This window comes from Biomphalaria glabrata, chromosome 2 (genome assembly GCF_947242115.1).
Source record: "Biomphalaria glabrata chromosome 2, xgBioGlab47.1, whole genome shotgun sequence".
Lineage (NCBI taxonomy): Eukaryota > Metazoa > Mollusca > Gastropoda > Planorbidae > Biomphalaria > Biomphalaria glabrata.
In genome coordinates, this window is record NC_074712.1 from 62,854,025 (window position 1) to 62,873,003 (window position 18,979).

The following is an 18,979-nucleotide window of genomic DNA, read 5'->3' on the forward strand; positions in this document are numbered from 1 at the left end:
AGTCTACCAACATAATCTAAGGCAGTCAAATGGCAAACATTTTGTGGGCCGGATTGTATAGAGGGGCTCGGGCAGATTTTGACACCGACCTCTTGTTAACGAGTACACAATGACCGACCGCCTTAGCTTTCCCCGTTAGAGTTCGTTAATGTCTACGGCGTCTTACAAATCCCGAAATTCAATATAATTTTTTTGAATTCGTTACATTTGATATGCTTTTCAAACGAATACTTTATAATATGTAATGATAATTGGTGGTGTGCATTTTTTTCTATTAATGTAAATAAAATATTAAAAGTAATATTGGTTTACAATTGAAATGTACTACATTCCAGATATCTAATCTAAATTTTATTACAATAAATACAAAAAAATATTTTTACCCTAAATTTTTTTTTAAATTATTGATTTAAAATAAAATGTTTTCATTCCTATTAAGTTCAACATTTTATATCAATATTTACAAAACTACTGAAATAAAAATTGCAGATTTCTCTTTCAGAAAGAAATTTAACTCTTTCTCTCCTAACTGACGATACCAGCGTTGATTCCACCAGAATGTGGTAAATAATTACGGAGAGAAAGAGTTAATTCAAAGTACGTGTCAATAACCTCGATTTACATTGATCTTGATTGACGTGTGGCAGTGGCGAAGAACGTTGGCTTTACCTATCAAAGGTAGAGAGTTCACTTCTCTGAAGCGGAATTTTTTTCTTACATAAAGTTTTTATTACTTATTGCAATACACTGTGGTTACCTATATATATAATTTATTTTTTACTATTTTTATCATTCGTCCCTTAAAGGTATAAAAAAAAATAATAAAAAAAAATAATTACGGAGGGAAAGAGTTAAGCTTGCGTAATCAAGGGGGTTTTGATGTCACAACCCGCTTCTAGTTAAAACTATGAGTAGGGGTTTATTTTTAAAACATGTGCATTTCCTGCAAACACATGACATTTTAATGTAGACCTATTTGTAGAATAAATTTATAATATATTCTAGGTGTGGATAAAATAGCCTAGTTATCTAGTAAATAAGTTTACCTTGACGCAAAATTAAATTTGTTAAAATCGTCCGCTCTGGTATCCACTGACTGGTTGGACGACGACCTCCAGGCCAGGTACAGGTCATTGTGTACTGATGTACATTTACTATTGCCTTTAATTGTCTGCGACTTAATTCTGTGCAAAAAAAAAAATATAGACAACATGATAAGTCATAATTAGGTGGAGTCTGTATTTGCGATGTCACCATTAGAATATATTTAATAAATTACAGACGTACATTAACTCTTTCTCTCCTAACTGACGATACAATCGTTCATCTGACCTAATTAAATTATCTTAAATTTTGGTTTTATAAACTTTAATTTGTTTTATATAAACAGAGTGAATATGTGCACACATATGTATACATATAATTATGCTCCTTTTTGCTATGCATGTACTGTGCTGTTACTATGCATCCTTAGGCCCGAGAATCAGTCTCGCGTGTCTACCCCGTTATTTTCGGCCGGTCGGCCTCCATTAGGCATGTCCCCTCTCTAGCCCCCCTTCCCCTTTTCTTGTCATGGTCCTCTGGTCACGAGCGACCGTAGACTTGTTTACCTGGTGGCCAATAAGGTCACAGGGGCTATAACCCTGTAATATGGTCCCCCTGTTTCCCTCCCTTGTCCATTTATACGTGTATTCGTAATATTATTATTATATTGTTTGTACAGCGATTATTATTAGACCTAGTGAAATGTCGTTAATATGTATCTTAGTTAGTCTGAGGGAGACGCTCCTATCAAGGATGCGCCCCTCGCCAACCAGCATGTATGGTTTAATAATTCAGGCTTCTCTCATGTCTCATTTCATGGCCTCCTACACCAGGGCTGGCGTGTTTTGTTGCCTGAAGGTAGGCTTCAGCAGCTCTCCACGCATTCCCGTTGAGGGTGAGTCACTCATCACCCTCGACCAGAACTGAAGGCATTCCAGGCTGAAGTCCCAGGAGCGGTCTGCACCTACCACAGGAGTAAGCCCACCGCGTGGCATCCTCATATTCATCACACTAGTGCCAGCCCACTCGCAGGGCACCAGCAACTGGCTGTCAGCACAACGGAGCCTCATCTCACCCCACCCCGAAGAATAATCTTCGATACAGATAAGTGAGAGACAGCTGAATAAGCAAACCATACTCGAGTTTTATGAGCGACATCCCAGTGATGATATTATCTTAAAAGTTATCATAAAATCCTAAATCATTCTGTACAACCCCCCCCCCCTTTACTCGCTGATTGTATTTCTTCTTAAGTTATTCTTTATTAAATATTTGTTCTTCCACAAAATCATTAACCTTTGCGTTTTGCTTATGCCTGTCTATGTGCCTGTATAATACCAACAAAATATTTACCACGTTGTGGCTCTAAGACTTTACCCCTAGGAGTCGCAGGCCATCGTCCCCATCGGGAAGTGCAAACGGACAGATCGGCGGACTCATTCCACCACAACGCGGGTAAACTACATATGTCAATATAGTCATGCATGTTAACCAATGACTTAAATTCTGTCAAGTCACTGGTTTTCCTGGCTGACTCAGGCAACCCATTCCATGCTCTAATAGTGCTAGGGAAGAAGGACCATTGGTACTAATTTGTCCCATCATATGGAACAGGGAATGTGCTTTTATTTTTGTGTCTTTCTGGGTAATTTATTAGGTTTAATTTTGTATTTGAAGATTATGATTTAATGTTTTATGTATAATTGCTACTTTACTTGTAAGTCTTCTATCCCTAAGGATGTATAAAATGTAACAGGACAGCTAGAATTATTTTGTGATTATTTACATATGTATATAATACTTATACTATTTATTAGTAAATAATATCATACTTTATCTCATTCACCTGCTGGTATGCTAATACTTCACTGACACAAAGACTTAGACTAAATAGACTAATTAAAAAGCATCACATATCACTCGAACACAGCTACCATCTCTTGAAGAGCTTTTTCATGAAAGATGTCTTTCCAAAACACTCTCGATTCTTAAGCACAACCTGCACCCTTTAAACCACTGTTACATCAGATATAAACGAAGTGGTCGTCTCCTTTCCATTAGGACTAAAACAGAAAGATTTAAAAACTCCTTTATCCCACTTTCGGTCAGAGTGTTACAAGATCATCTGTCGTCATCGAGAAGTACATAGAAGTCTTATTCATAAAGCGCTGGTTATGAGTGTGTATGTGTTTATTTTGTGAATGTTGTTCGAATTTTTCATCTATACTGTTATTGTACAGTAGTTACGCTGATATTGTCAATTGTAGACAAACTGAATTTCAATTTGATAGGTTCAATAAAATTATCTTATCTTATCTTAAATAGATACATCAATAATAAATCTCTAACCAGATCCAGCATTCTAGTCTAGACTACGGTCTTTTAATGTTTTTAAGTCTGATTCTATATCATCAAACTAGAGTTTTCTTTTCTCTGAGTAGATTTTTCCATGGGCGTCACTAGGACTTTTTTTTTCTGGCTGGTGGGTGAATGAGGCTGGATAAATCATTTTCATTTTTAGAAAGCTTATATCAAGTTATCCACTCTTGTCAGTCAGTCTTGTCAAAAAAGTTTGTACACGTTATTTCTCCCACATTTAGTCTCGGATCAAGCTGAAAGTTTGCAAATTTTTTTTTCTTTTACATGAAAACACAAGAATCAATAAAAAAAAATCTAATCAATAAGTTAATTTACTATTGGTATTGAATTTTTTTTGGTTTGTCTGTGTGGTAAAAAAAAGTTTGTACAGAAATCGGAAGTAATCGTACTCGACAGATGAAGTTGAATTAGTCCCCTTTGATTAGGCGTAACCCATGAGCAAATACGTCGTTGTTTCAATGCAAACAAGATAACATTGACCAAATACCCCCCCCCCTTTCCCACCACCATTTCCCAACTGGTCCAGTGATAGGATCATAGCGCATTGAGAAAGCTAAAAAAAACGTGAAATTGGGCTATACACAAACAATTGGTGTTAAAATATTTCTAATTTGCACAGATTTATTGTTGATAGCCTAGATCTATTTGCAATTTTAATCACACGACTGATCCAAACTAATTAATACAATTATAAGTATTTAATATGCAATATAAGCATTGCTTTTTATCTGCAAAGTATTTTTATTTATTACAAAGCTTATATAAATTCACTCTGTCCGTCTGGTAAAGAAGTTTGTACACGTTATTTCTCCAACACTCATTCTCAGCTTAACTTAAAACTTGCACAAGACAATAATGAAATTAACAAAAAAATATATTAAATTTATTACTGATAATTAATTATTTTGTTTAATACCAACAAGGGGAATTAACCCTTGAGTATTTACTAATATGTAGGGTTTGGTCTTCTTAGATAAGTGTACATGCTTTTTTCCCCATTCGAGGATCAAGGTGAGACTATACCGGCACTTGCGGTTCCTTTGGCTACATAAACTGCAGGAAGAGGGGGGGGACTGCTGTGGGGGGTGACATCGTTACGACCACAGCTAATGTCCAGGCAGCATTCATCCACATGAGGTCTTCCGAAGTAGCTTCGCGACTGAAGGAAACCATATAGTGGTAATTAATTATTTTGTTTGATATTGAATAAGGTAAATAACTTCTGCAATATTGGAAAATATCGTGTAGATATGTGTGTCTAATCTGGTGCTTTACCACTCAGCCGTCCCTTATATTTAGCAGGGTCTGAAAGGGGAACTTTACTTTAATGAATACATGCGGGAACGTATGTCTGATCAATATATAGAATGCCTTGACCCCCAGACCAAATGTTATGTTAAACAAGATTATAATTTGAAACAGCTGGAGGTCACTCACAAAGGCCGCGGGATACACATTTGAGACTAAAGAAAATCCGCTGCTGGGGACAGACGCAGACGGCGAAAAGAAAATCTAAATGGACCACCAGCGGACAATGGTTAAGCCTGCGCTGGATGTGGCAAAATATGGGGCTGCATAGTCACAGGAAATACTGCATTCTCCATTACTTTTTGTTGGACTCGAAGACAAACCTTATACATATATATTATGAATTTGAAAAAAAATAAGGGTCAATCCAGAGTTTTCCCCTTTAGCTAGTAATTCTTTTCCTAAAGATAAACTAATTTCTAGAAAAATCGTTAGAGACGTTTTCGAGATATGTGTGCACCAGGTTTTGCTGATGAGAGTTTGCAAGCTGAAAAATAGATTTGTAAAAAAAAGTACAACTTTTATATAGCACGTTTTTAACTGAAGCAAAAGGTCCAACTATTTGACTACAAAGTTAACGAAACAAGACATTACCGGTTGATTTTAGATTGAACCTCATCGACTGTTAATGCTGTAGCTTGCATTGATGGCCACTGGACAGTTTCATTTTGTGTAGCTTTTGTAAATAAATAGACGGAACAGTAATTAAATATATATCAGAACAATCTGGTATAAACTTTGTCACATGTTAATTATGAGTGCGTCTGGTGTGAATGTACACTTTGGTTTCTTATAGTTATAATGTTTTTTTGTTTGGTGTTATGCACAAATTGTAAGACACATTTCCATACGGACAATAAAGATTATTATTATTATTATGTTAGAAATGAACGAGTAGTCATTCTCTGGCGCTGCCAGGGTCGAGTTTCGCTAAAGAGAAACAAAATTCATCGTAGTCCCTTTAACAGTTTCCACTGAGGAATTTTCTGGTGATGTGGCAGGTCTGCAGCAGTACCGCCCTCTGACAGGCAACGAAGATGTTCCTAGGAGTGTTATGGGCCTTGAAGGTGTCTGTGAGGTCAGTTATTATCCCCTCGGTTGATATAACAATGTGGTATATTGTTATTTTGGACAATTTCCATAGACGCTTAATCTCCAAGCCTAGGTTCCCATATTTTCTTTGTTTTTCTATCTCAGTTTTTCTTAAATTATGAGACAGTGATACGGCGATATCGATAATGGTAGCGGTTTTTTCTTTTTTATCGATGAACAGCAGATCCGGGCGATTGAAATCTACCGTTTTGTCGGTCAGAATAGGCCTATCCCAGTACAGCAGATGTTCAGTAGACTCGAGAACCTCTTGCGGAGAGTATTTATAATAAGGAGGAGTGTCCTTACCGATCAATTTGTACGTCAAAGCCAGGTGCTGGTGTATTAACTTTGCAACTTGGTTATGGCGACCTAGGTAGGCTGATTCTGATAGGGCTGGACATCCTGCCATAATATGTTCAATCGACTCGCCCACATTTCCACATTTTCGGCATTTGTCGACAACATTGAGTTTCAGGATATGCTTCTCGTAATTATTATTATTATTATTATCAAGTTATCGCTCACGCCCCCAAAAACAAATCTAAAGCACGTGATCAGACTCTAGGCTGATTCCCTTTTTTCTCGTATCGACATTCAGGGCTTCACGTCACGAGCTGCGATCAAGATCTTTGTGTTTCCCAGTCGTGGATGTCATTTACAGAGACTTTGAGGTCCTTCTTGAGAGTGTCTTTATATCACTTTGTCACATCATTATTTATAGCTATCGTGAATGCATTAAGTGGGAAGCGCGAAGTACATGCTATATTTGTCTTTCACTTGAGAGACAAGCATTCACATTTGAATTATTGTGGGCTGTTAATCACATGGTCAGGCAGTAGTCGCCAGGTTCTTGAGCGATAAAGATGTCTAACGTAGTTGATTCAGTGATTTAATATCAATTGTGTGCTTAGAATATTTCATAAGACTTGTGTAATATAATACGTTTCTTTTTATGGCTGGATTTGCCAGTTTAATGTATATCTTATTTTACGGTGTAATAAATGTATCTGCTGATCAGAGAACTCCATTGATTACTAATAATATTTGTTGTGCTGTGCTGAATGAAGTAGACATACGCGATAAAAAGTAGTCCACCAGTTCAAGTAGAACTAGACATCTTTACTTAAGTTAACATACACAGGTAAATGTCACTCAATAAGGAGTTGACACGCCTGTACTGACCTCACTTGAGAGCGCTTTTCAGTACTCAGCTCTCTATAAAAAAGTCATTTGGCGAGACTATTTTCAGGCATACGGACTAAATGTCCAGCCCGTCGTAGTTGGGGTCATTTTGCGGTAGCATAGACACTGTTCGTCTGTGACAGCTGCAGGATCACAACTATAAGTTCAAATCATTGCGCCTTGTGAATCTTTCTTAGACAGCGTGGGTGGAAGGAGTTCAGCTTTTGGATGTGACGAGAATATAAGGTTCAGGACTCCGATGTATATCAGGTTCAGGACTCCGATGTATATCAGGTTCAGGACTCCGATGTATATCAGGTTCAGGACTCCGATGTATATAAGGTTCAGGACTCCGAGGTATATAAGGTTCAGGACTCCGATGTATATCAGGTTCAGGACTCCGAGGTATATCACGTTCAGGACTCCGATGTATATAAGGTTCAGGACTCCGAGGTATATAAGGTTCAGGACTCCGAGGTATATCAGGTTCAGGACTCCGAGGTATATCAGGATCAGGACTCCGAGGTATATAAGGTTCAGGACTCCGAGGTATATAAGGTTCAGGACTCCGAGGTATATAAGGTTCAGGACTCCGATGTATATAAGGTTCAGGACTCCGAGGTATATAAGGTTCAGGACTCCGATGTATATAAGGTTCAGGACTCCGAGGTATATAAGGTTCAGGACTCCGAGGTATATAAGGTTCAGGACTCCGATGTATATAAGGTTCAGGACTCCGAGGTATATAAGGTTCAGGACTCCGAGGTATATAAGGTTCAGGACTCCGGGGTATATAAGGTTCAGGACTCCGAGGTATATAAGAATGAGGGAAGCACTACAGTACTGTAAACATTTAATTTTATAGAAGTGCTGAATTCCTTCCTTCACCATAAACAAACAAATCTGCAGTTTTATATAGTAAGTGTTAGTACAACGTCACTTGTACTCAGTAAGTAAACTAACAATGTTACTTTCAGATGTAAACTCTCCGGGGTCGGAACGGAGCAACGGCGCCACTCATTTTTCTGCCCATGAGTTTCAGAAAATTTTCTCCTGGCGTCTTCACCACACTTTTTGTCTTGTTAAAAATAGCGCATGTCCAAAAATAAATAAATAAGTAACCAAAGTGTTTTCTTGTAATCAGAACGCACCATTCATCTTTGAGGAAAAAATGTACAGGTCAAGTCGCCCCGACGGGGAAGCGCCCCACTGTTTTCGAGACCCTTCAGGAAGTACGTCTTCCTGCATTTCAATACAAGTAAACCAAACTCTAGTTAGACACAATGGGTGGACCAGCTTACAGCTGTAGACATTAAGTAAACCAACCTACAGTTGTACAAGACTGGTGTCTCCTCTTTCTGTTGCCCCAGAAAGTTGTTGTTGAAAACAAACAATGCAGTGAAGTTCTGAGCAGGGAACTCGATGAGCTCCAAGTACCTGACAATACCAAAAAAAAGCACCAGATCAAAGTAGAGTTTTAAGGCGCACACAAGCAAAGTTACAATCTAAGGTTTAATACTAAATAGAAATGTAATGTTTTTATTATATTCAAATGTAACTAACTATAACTGTAACTATAATTCAAACTATATGTAAACATTATTTAGTAAATTGTCTTACGGTATCAGACGAAAATCGTAAGTTTGTTTGTCACTTTCGGATCAAATTTACGATGGTCTCGTGGCCCAAACATCCTGTGTTTTAACTTAGGTCCAGCGGGAATCGCCAATATGTGTGTCGGTTGTATTTTCTATAGAGTTGTTCATGACTGCAGCAGTATTTGTATTTTCGGTTTTTGGCACATCGGCACAATTTAGGCCATGTCATGCCAGTAAATCCCTCAAGGGTTATTCTCCCTTCGTATCACGAGAGCTAAATGTATACAGTTAGGTCATTAAAAACAAGGACTATTCACAGTTAAGATAGATCTAGTAAAAATTTATTAATTTAATCAAAAATCTGCTGTAGACATTACGTTCACAATTTCTTTGCCCTAACACGAATCAAACCTTCCCAGACAACCCCCCCCCCACCTCCCGGACATCGCCCAGTACCTTCCCAGGGGGACTGCAGCAGTAAATCTTCATATGTGTGTGCGTGCTGTGTGTGGTTCGCAAGTGACTGATATTGTAGTCCTAAAAATATTAAATGTACACACACGCGCGCACGCACGCACACACACGGCAATCACTTCAAGTTGTCAAATAGCTGACTGACAAATTACCTTAGCATGATAAACGCCAGGACGAATGCAGCCACAATCAAACCATAAGACTTTCTTCGGTCTAAGAAACTGAAAGAATAAGAAAAAAACAAAATATATACTTTAAGACAGTGATGCCCAACCTAATTCGACCTGAGGGCCATTTTAATTTCGACACTCGTGTCGCGGGCCACATGACCGAAAAGGTACAAATACGAAAAGAAATTGACCTGAAACAATGTTATTACAAACTCTGGATCTATTACTTACATTAATTAAAGAGATATTGGATGTTTAGTTTTTTACTCGTCGGAAAATTGCATTATTTCTCTACTTCAAATGTGAGCAACATTGTCGATAGCTTTAACAACGACTCATTTTGGTAAATATTGCCATCGATCCTCCAATTTATGGGAGTAGTTTAACAATATTTTTATTCGCGGCTCAAACCAAGTATGTAGTCGTATTTGGTTTATAATGCCGTTTTTATTATGTTATTGTTTTTGTTTTTTAAACAGCCTTAGTTACTGAAGAAAACAATTATGCTGGCTTATCCTGTGCCACAACTTGTAAAGATCCGTTCACTTTTCCTGGTAGATTCTCATTTATAGTCACCTTTCATAAACACATAAATGGCGTGTGTGTGGGTTGGTAGATTTTTCTACACTTTGTTCTGACGATTCGGCGGGAAGGATAAAACCACGTCGCGGGCCGGTTCTGGCCCGCGAGCCGTACTTTGGGCATCACTGCTTTAAAACAACCGAAATAAAAAAGAATATACTTTTAAAAAGAAACAGAATAGAATATGCATCCTCTGTTTGGGACCCCCTTAACCCAAGAAATCATTAAGAAACTGGAACAGACACAAAACAGAGCAGTGAGATTCATAACAAACGAATACTCACACTTAACTAGAGTAACACCTTTAGTAAAATCACTAAATTTAGAAAGCCTTCAGGACAGAAGACTCAAAAGTAAAGTAGCAATTATACATAAAACACTGAACCATAATCTTCAAATACAAAAACAAAATTTAATAAAATACTCTGAAAGACACAAAGATAAAGGCACATTCCTCGTCCCATATGCTAGGACAAATTTGTACAAACACTCCTTCTTCCCTAGTGCTATTAGAGCATGGAATGGGTTGCCTGAGCTAGCCAGGAAAACCAGTGACTTGGCAGAATTTAAGTCATTGGTTAATATGCATGACTAAATGCATGACGCGTAGGACGTAATCATCTTCTTTTTTTGAAGTAACGTCTGTATTATATAAGATAAGAAGATAAGATAACAAATCTTACATTAAGTGTATCAATAAGTTGGATTCAGTCATGTAATAACATTAGTTTTAAGCCTCAGACAACTATCTATAAAAGGACTAATTCAGTCAAGTACTATTTCTTGCCCTTGGAAAGGGAAATAATTCAGCGTATACCACTTTCTTCAGACATGTAATATTTCTTAATTTACTTGATATACCAAACACAGTCATTTATCCCCAAACAGTTAATTAATTGGTTATTTTTCGTATTGGTTCTTGTGTTGCCAGGTAAAAGAAATAATTGTGGAAAATTTCAGCTTGATCCGAAACTTTTTGGCCAGACATAAATTACGAACACAAATAACAGAAAAATAAATTTCATGAGTAATGTTGTGAGATGTAAAATACACCATGCACACATTTAGCCATATCTGTGAATACTGAAGTATTAGTTTCCCTTGTTTCTATTAAACAAAATACTTAATTTCCAGTAATTAATTGTCTAATTGTTTACTTTTTTTAGCGGCCCCCGAAAGGGGAAAAGACGCCTGTCTGTCCGTCTGTCCGTCCGTCCCGTTTAGATCTCGTAAACTAAAAAAGATAGTGAAAATCCGACATCACAATATTTTTGACCATTCAAAGTTCTGATGCAACGGCTACTTTTTTCTTTTCTGAAAGCGAAAAATCAAATTTTTTAAATCACTTATGCAAGCAGTTTTTTCATTAAAAAAACACCACTTTTACAACTATTCACTATTAACAGTAACAAACACTTGAGGCTCTTTATTAGGGGAGGCTTCTATATATTATATTTTTAACACATTTATGCAAACGGTTGTAGATTTTTTTGTCAAAAAATTTTTTTTTTATATTTGTATTGTTAAGTTATGTAAGTTCTATTATACTAAGTACTATATTTACACAGAAAAAATGTTTATTATTTTTTTAAAGAGAAAATATCTATGTGGTATACATAAAAGTCAGACATAATTTAAAACAACAATTAATAAGTAGTTTTTTTTTTTTTTTTTTTTTTTTTTATATTAATTCATGAACTGCAATGGTCACTATCAGGAGAGACACATAGCCAAAGAAATTTTCTTTTTACGGAAATGTTTTATTCTTGAGGAATAAATTGGCCCTTTACAAAAAATTTGATCAATTAGATATTCATTATAAGACATCAGTTAGGCCAGGGTAACATCCACTTTGGGCGTCCACTCAGCTCTAATGGGTACCTGACGTTAGTTGGAGAAAAAAAAAGGCGGTTGGTCGTTGTGCTGGCTACATGACACCCTCGTTAACCGTAAGCCACAAAAACAGATGAACTTTACATCATCTGCCCTATAGACCACAAGGTCTGAAAGGGGAACTAGTTAGGCCAGGTTCACATCTAACTTCACATTCACTTTCACCTATCCTTTGCTCTGCTGGACCGCTGGGGCACCACTCGAGATCTGTTAACCTTTTTTTCTCCATTATTTTCTGTCATTTGTTTTTGATAGAATTTCATTCTGATAATATTGAAACCTGCTTTTTTACCTGCCTGGGTGGACCACTTCGGGGGGCCGATTTTGAGTTTGTGTTTCCACACAAACTGTCTTTGTAACCTTGTTTAAATTGATTCATGTCTTGTCTTTGCCAAAGAATAATTGTGCGAAGTTTCAGCTTGATCTGATTATGGATGTGGGAGAAATTACATGTACACACTTTTTACCAGACAGACAGACAGAGTGAGTTGATATAAGCTTTGTTAAAAGACGACCATTTTCACACATTACGTCCACGCCTGCCAAATAAAAAGATTATATTCTAGTAAATCTAGGGCAAGCTCTCAACGAAAGGAGGTAATAATAGACGATGTATTTATTGACAGTTATAAAATACACAGACATGGACTTCAGCAATCAAGTCACAGGAGGGAGTCTTGTCCTAAGTCCTTTTCTACCTAAACATTAGTACAGACAACCGACACACTTCCCAGTTTCGCTCCTGGTCCTGAATACAGTTCCCAGGTAGCATGAAGGACAGATCTTAATCCCAGACAGCTTAGATTTTTCTAAACCTGCAGATCACTTCCGCCAGATCTAAAAACAGTTTCTCTCGAATCAATATGTCGTCTCTTCCTGGTGTTGAGCGGTGTGCTGGCGCGGGGTTATAACAATATGTTCTTTATCTTATCTTATCTTATCTTATCTTATATAATACAGACGTTACTTCAAAAAAGAAGATGATTATGTCCTACGTGTCATGCATTCAGTCATGCATATTAACCAATGACTTAATTCTGCCAAGTCACTGGTTTTCCTGGCTAGCTCAGGCAATCCATTCCATGCTCTAATAGCACTAGGGAAGAAGGAGTATTTGTACAAATTTGTCCTGGCATATGGGACGAGGAATGTGCCTTTATCTTTGTGTCTTTCTGAGTATTTTATTAGCTTTTGTTTTTGTATTCTGCCAAGTCACCGGTTTTCCAGGCCAGCTCAGGCAACCCATTCCATGTTCTAATAGGGTTGGACTCAGAGGCGCCAAGGATCCCGAAATAAAAAAATCCCCGTCTTCACCAGGATTCGAACACGGGAAACCCGGTTCAGAAGTCAAGCGCTTTACCGCTAGATCCAGGGATGAAAGAGCATTTGTACAAATTTGTCCTAGCATATGGGATGAGGAATGTGTCTTCATCTTTGTGTCTTTCTGAGTATTTTATTAAATTTTGTTTTTGTATTTGAAGATTATGGTTCAGTGTTTTATGTATAATTGCTACTTTAGATGGAATCATGTACTTTTGGATCTAATATAAATAGCACATTTTGCTTATTGTGATATATACATTATTCCATACGCTAGAACAAATTCATACAAGTGCTCCTTCTTCCCTAGTGTCATCAGAGAATGGAATGGGTTGCCTGAATCAACCAGGAAAACCAATGACTTAGAAGAGTTTAAGTCATTGATTAACAAGCATGATATATTGCTATATTGTGTTAGACAGTTAGTTAAGTTTAGGACGCACAACAGTAGGCTGACTTTGAACGCGACATTTTCTAGTGACGATATAGGCATTGGGTTAGAGATTATTATTCTAGACTTTTAGGACAGTTGCTGTGGCCCATTCTGTATCAAAGTTCGTCATTCTATATCATGTCGAGTGAACTTAGTTACTGAGCATTGATCTTGTTGGTTACTTTGCTTTGTGACTTGGTGTATGTCTTTAGTCATCGATCTGGCATCAGTAACACACTATACAAGATACCCAAGCATCTAGGACAGGGGTTCTCAACCTGTGGGTCGCGACCCCCTTGGGGGTCGATTGACGATTTGCCAGGGGTCGCCTAAGACCATCAAAAATAAGGATTGTTATTGTCTATTCTTCTATTGCTGTGTGTGTCTATGGGGGGGGGGGGTCGCGGCAGAGTGGTATATTGTAAAAAGGGGTCACCGAGCTTAAAAGGTTGAGAACCGCCGATCTAGGATTATCAAGGTACTGTAGAAATACATCCAGTACGCTTTTATATTAGTCTCTTGGAGAAATATGAAATATGAAATCTGGTCTGTGTTGGCTAGATGGACTATATATTTGTGTTTGTTGTTTAAGCTGCGAATGTTTAATGAAAGAACTGTAATGTCTGCCATGTTTGTGTGTTGATGACTTAAAAAAATACACATGTGTAGAGCTAAGGATACATACACACATACACAACTTAGACGTATATCCGTTAAAATTTACATACAATATGCCAAGGACGTAATTATCTTCTATTTTTGAAGTAACGTCTGTAATCTATAAGATAAGATAGGCATTGAATTTATTACTAGTAGCAAAGAATTTCCCAATTAAATCAATGCAATCTTTAAGATTGTACCTTTTTTTTTTTCTGTAGAGAACATTCTAGGACAGAATTTTAGTTTAAATAGAAAAATAAAAAATAAAAAAATTTTAAACCATTTTCTTTCACCGATATGATCCGACACAGCCCTACACACTTATGTGTACCTTCCCCTTACAAGAACTCTTCAATTCCTTTACTCTTTGTCATACGGCCCCCACCCTGCACCCCCATTACTTTTTTTACCAAAGTTCTTTTCCTCTTTTTGTGTACAATGGGTCCAGGAGTTTGTCTTGGAGCAATTAATGTCGACACATGATAGGCCTTTTTACAGTTTCCGCCATCCAGCCCCCAGTCGACCCTTTTGACATTCATTACATTCGGGAGAATCCAAGTGGGTGAGATCTGGTAGAACCACTTCCTCTGTATATATTTATATATGTATGAATTGTCATATATATATGTGTCATATATATGTCATTATATATATGTGGTGGGTTTGGCATAGAACGTAACAGCCTCAAATGACGAGCAACTCAGGACGCTTAATTCAAGTGTTTAATACATACAAAAAAAAAAAAAAAACCTGCCAAAGGCAAACATACAACATAATTACTAAGGAGCATAAAATAAACATAATTATACGGCCTAAATGAACAGACCAATTTGTAAACACAACATCAGGTCTAAATACTAGATCTAACGAAAAACAAAAAAGAAAATCTTATAGTGTGAACCAATTATCTCTTTTACAAACACAAGAGAGATATGGAACACCAACAAACATTATAAAAAGAAGTCCACAGCGACACAAACTCAAAATCGGCCCCCGAAGTGGTCCACCCAGGCAGGCTTCAATATTTTCAGAAAGAACATCCGAATGAAATTATATCAAAGACAAATGAGAGATAAGAATGGAGAAAGAGGGGTTAACAGATCTTGTGTCATGTAGCCAGCACAACGACCAACCGCCTTTGCTTTTCCCCAACTAATGTCAGGTACCCATTAGAGCTGAGTGGACGCCCAAAGATTCCAAAATTAAAAATCCCAGTCTTCACCAGGATTCGAGCACGGGACCCCCGGTTCGGAAGCCAAGCGCTTTACCGCTCAGCCACCGCACCTCCCCTGACCTAATTGATGTCTTATAATTAATCTAATTGTTTTGAAAAATGTTCAATCCTTATTCGAATCCTTAAAAAAAAAAAAAAAAAAAAAAAAAAAAAAAAAAAAAAAAAAAAAAGTCGTGATAATGAAATTTACAAGATTACTATTCGTTTAAAATTAGGTCTAACTTATAATGCATACAAATTAGCTTTTTCTCTTTAAAAAACTGCTTGCATAACTGATTTTAAAAATTAGATTTTTCAATATCTTTTCCAGTTTACGAGATCTAAACGGGACGGACGGACAGACGTTTCAGTGAAACACATTAAGGAACACTCTCTAAATTGATACAGATGTTCACAGCAGCCTGTTAATTCTTCCATCTTATTTTGTAAAGACCTTACATTGCCTGTTACGATGGGTGGAAGGAAGCCTCTTTGTCCTCTTCTTCTGCACTTAACTCGAGTGGTGGAAGGAAGCCTCTTTGTCCTCTTCTTCTACACTTAACTCGATGGGTGGAAGGAAGCCTCTTTGTCCTCTTCTTCTACACGTAACTCGATGGGTGGAAGGAAGCCTCTTTGTCTTCTTCTTCACTTAACTCGACGGGTGGAAGGAAGCCTCTTTGTCTTCTTCTTCTACACTTAACTCGATGGGTGGAAGGAAGCCTCTTTGTCCTCTTCTTCTACACTTAACTCGTATTCCTCCTCTACGTCCTCTCTTCTTACGTTTTGCGCTAGGGATGTGTTTGGTTAAAGCCTTAGGCTTAGGCTCGTTATTAGGTTTCAAGATGGCGAGTGTGTTGTCCAGACTGTCAAGCGTCTTAGAGAAGGGAAAAATAAATTATGAAACAAAACTGCTATAAATATCTGTCACAGCATTCTGTTCATGAAATCTAGAAGAGCAGGGCTTTTTTTTTTGTGACGGTACGCACCGGTACAACGTACCGGCACCTCTTTGAATGTGGGTACAAAATTAATTACTTTTCTTGTATTATCAATTTGTTAGTAGTTAACAGTTAGGCAATCAATCACTGAGTACGTGCACATAATCCCTGAGTACCGGCACCTATTTTTTTTTTTTTTTACAAAAAAAAAAAGCACTGTACAAGAGTAATCTTTTCTTGCACTTCGTTGACACAGTGGTTAGTGTGTTGGCTTGAGCCCTCTAGTTCGAATTCAAACCGTACAACCTTTTTTCTTTTATTTATTTATAAAATACATTTAAAAAGCGATCACGGTAACCTTCCCCCAGATACTCCTTCTTTTTCTTAAACCCCCAACCCCTCCCCAAACTGGTCCAGACAAGTGATAGGATTATAGAGTATCGAGAAAGCTATGAAAGTATGAAAATGCACTAAATAAACAAAAAAAAAAACAACCTTGGTAACACTATCTCTTTATTAATGTTAGTCTAGATCTAGTGAAAATTTAATGACACGATTCACATGACTGTCACATACTCGTTTGAGACTCACTGTGACATGAAGTGATTTAGTAGTCATTTGACTATCTCGTGCCTTTTTCACTAGGAAACTATTGGTCTGTAACTGACCACGGGGTGAAAACTTCAGTTAACCTGGAGCTTTAGTACATGAAGGAGGTGCTTGTAATTTTTCTACTGTAATATATATTTTGTAAAGTTCATTTCATTCTGAACACGGAGATGTACTTGTATTGGATAATATTACTATATGTGTGTCTAAGTGGCTAGATTAGTGCATTTATATTTTATTAATAAATTTGTCGTCTGCTGATATCTGCCTTATTCATTGTATTTAAAGAACTGTGTAGCTGAGTAGGTTATCCAAGTTAATTCGTGGCAGCAGTATCGACACTAGTACAAGAAGAGGAGCCACCCAAGATTACACACTCAAGATAACCTACAACAAAAAGGTTACAATGACTAGCACAAGAAGAGAAGCCATCCAAGATTACACACTCAGGATGACCTGCAACAAACAGGTTACAATGACTGATCCAAACAGAATTACATAAAACCTTTGTTCTGTTGTTGATGTTTTTTATTGTATTTTATTTTTTCATTTTCTTGTTATGTCCCTTTACCATTCCTACTATTAATAGCAGTTGGGAGTTGGTAAAAGACAGAACTAACAAAAAAAACTCAGAATGTAGAATGGTCCTAACGAAAGTATTGAACGGAAGTGACGTCATAAGAGTCATTTTGACAAATAGAGTGGACATTAAAAGATATTGAAATAATGAATCATTGATTTCAAGCTAGCATTTCGCATTTAGTAGCAGTCTAGATAGATACAATGAAAGAGCTTGGCGCTACTCATTTTAATGTCACTGGTTCGATTCCCATTCTTTTTTTCAGCAGATCTACTCTTGTTTATCAGAAAGTAACAATCATTATTATTATATTAAACTACCCGACCCACGGCGTAGCATACGCCGCTATTTTGCAAGGCCGGCCTTAGGCCACTGCAACCTATGCGACCGCAGTGGGCCCCGTACTTTTATAGGACCCGCGCTAATTCTAGGTGTAAGTTATTAAATTAAACCATTTTATAACTTATAACAGATTTCCCGCGGCCTCTTGATTTACCAGGAGCTCCTGAAAATCTGAAATTGCAAAATATACGAAAAAGTCCTGGAAATGATTAAAATCTGTTGAAAACTCGTACAAGTCTCCTGAAATATATAGACAAAAAATGGCATTTTGGGGTGTCATTCAATATAGAAAACGCCAATCTTACGCGCGATAAAAAAAAACGGCATTACGCATTACCTGTAATTGTGGAATCTGGTGAAAGAAGCTTCTCACGTTTCAAACTAATGAAGAAATACTTAAGGTAAACAATTCTCAAAGATATATTGAAACATTTGGTAACATAATTTTTATGATATAGTGTGCCTTCGCTAGACGCAAGGCTCGTTAAGTAATTCTGTACGTAGTAAAGACGAATTTATTTTCTAATACAAACTCTTAATTTTCACTTATTATCAGTATCCCTACCCAAACTTGGCCCCGCGAAATATGTTTCGCATAGGACACAACAATGGTTAAGTCCGGCCGGCTTTTTAGTGAGACAGAGTAGATTACTTTTTCTCTCCCCCCCACCTTTTTTCTTTTTTCTTTCGCCACTTAAGTTACGTGGGATAACTCTAGTCCAACTTGCAGAAATAAAAAAGTGATCTTTCCTTTACTTCTTGGTGTCAGGAATGGTTGAGCTATGAATAGAATTATATATAGATATTTTATTATTTTTTATTTTGCGCGTGTTCTATTTTATAGTTAGCATAATTTGCATAAATTTCAATATTTTAAATCATTTAAAACATTGTAAAGTTATTTCGACGCTTTGGGAGAAGTGAGTAGAGTATGTTAACTAAAATGTCGTGTCACTTTTCAAGATTCTAACCCAACACAACTCTTTCCATTGGACTTTCCAGACCCCGGTCTCTTGTCTTGCCACTTTAATAAAGCCGGGCACGACCTCAATAACTTGACTATAACACGTTCAAGATATCAAATTGCCACCGCTGAAGTCCTACCTAAAGTGCGAATCTTTCTATTAAAAACAAATAATATCTTAGTTCAGTGGTTCTCAGT

The 18,979-nt window shown here is 37.1% G+C and overlaps 1 protein-coding gene across 3 annotated transcripts in view; it reads right to left on the reverse strand.

The window, feature by feature from the left end:
- Window positions 1-18,979, reverse strand: part of LOC106068980 (NXPE family member 3-like) — a 43,761-nt gene that overhangs the window by 20,620 nt on the left and 4,162 nt on the right. For 2 of the 3 annotated variants that reach the window (XM_056021845.1, XM_056021844.1), the window contains exons 2-5: window positions 9,230-9,298; window positions 8,336-8,442; window positions 5,326-5,407; window positions 1,047-1,184 (exon numbers count right to left, since the gene is read on the reverse strand). In XM_056021845.1, coding sequence (XP_055877820.1) covers window positions 1,047-1,184; window positions 5,326-5,407; window positions 8,336-8,442; window positions 9,230-9,298 — 396 coding nt within the window. Of the gene's footprint in view, window positions 1-1,046; window positions 1,185-5,325; window positions 5,408-8,335; window positions 8,443-9,229; window positions 9,299-18,979 lie in introns of those variants that run through there. The other variant, XM_056021846.1, reaches the window with a different exon arrangement.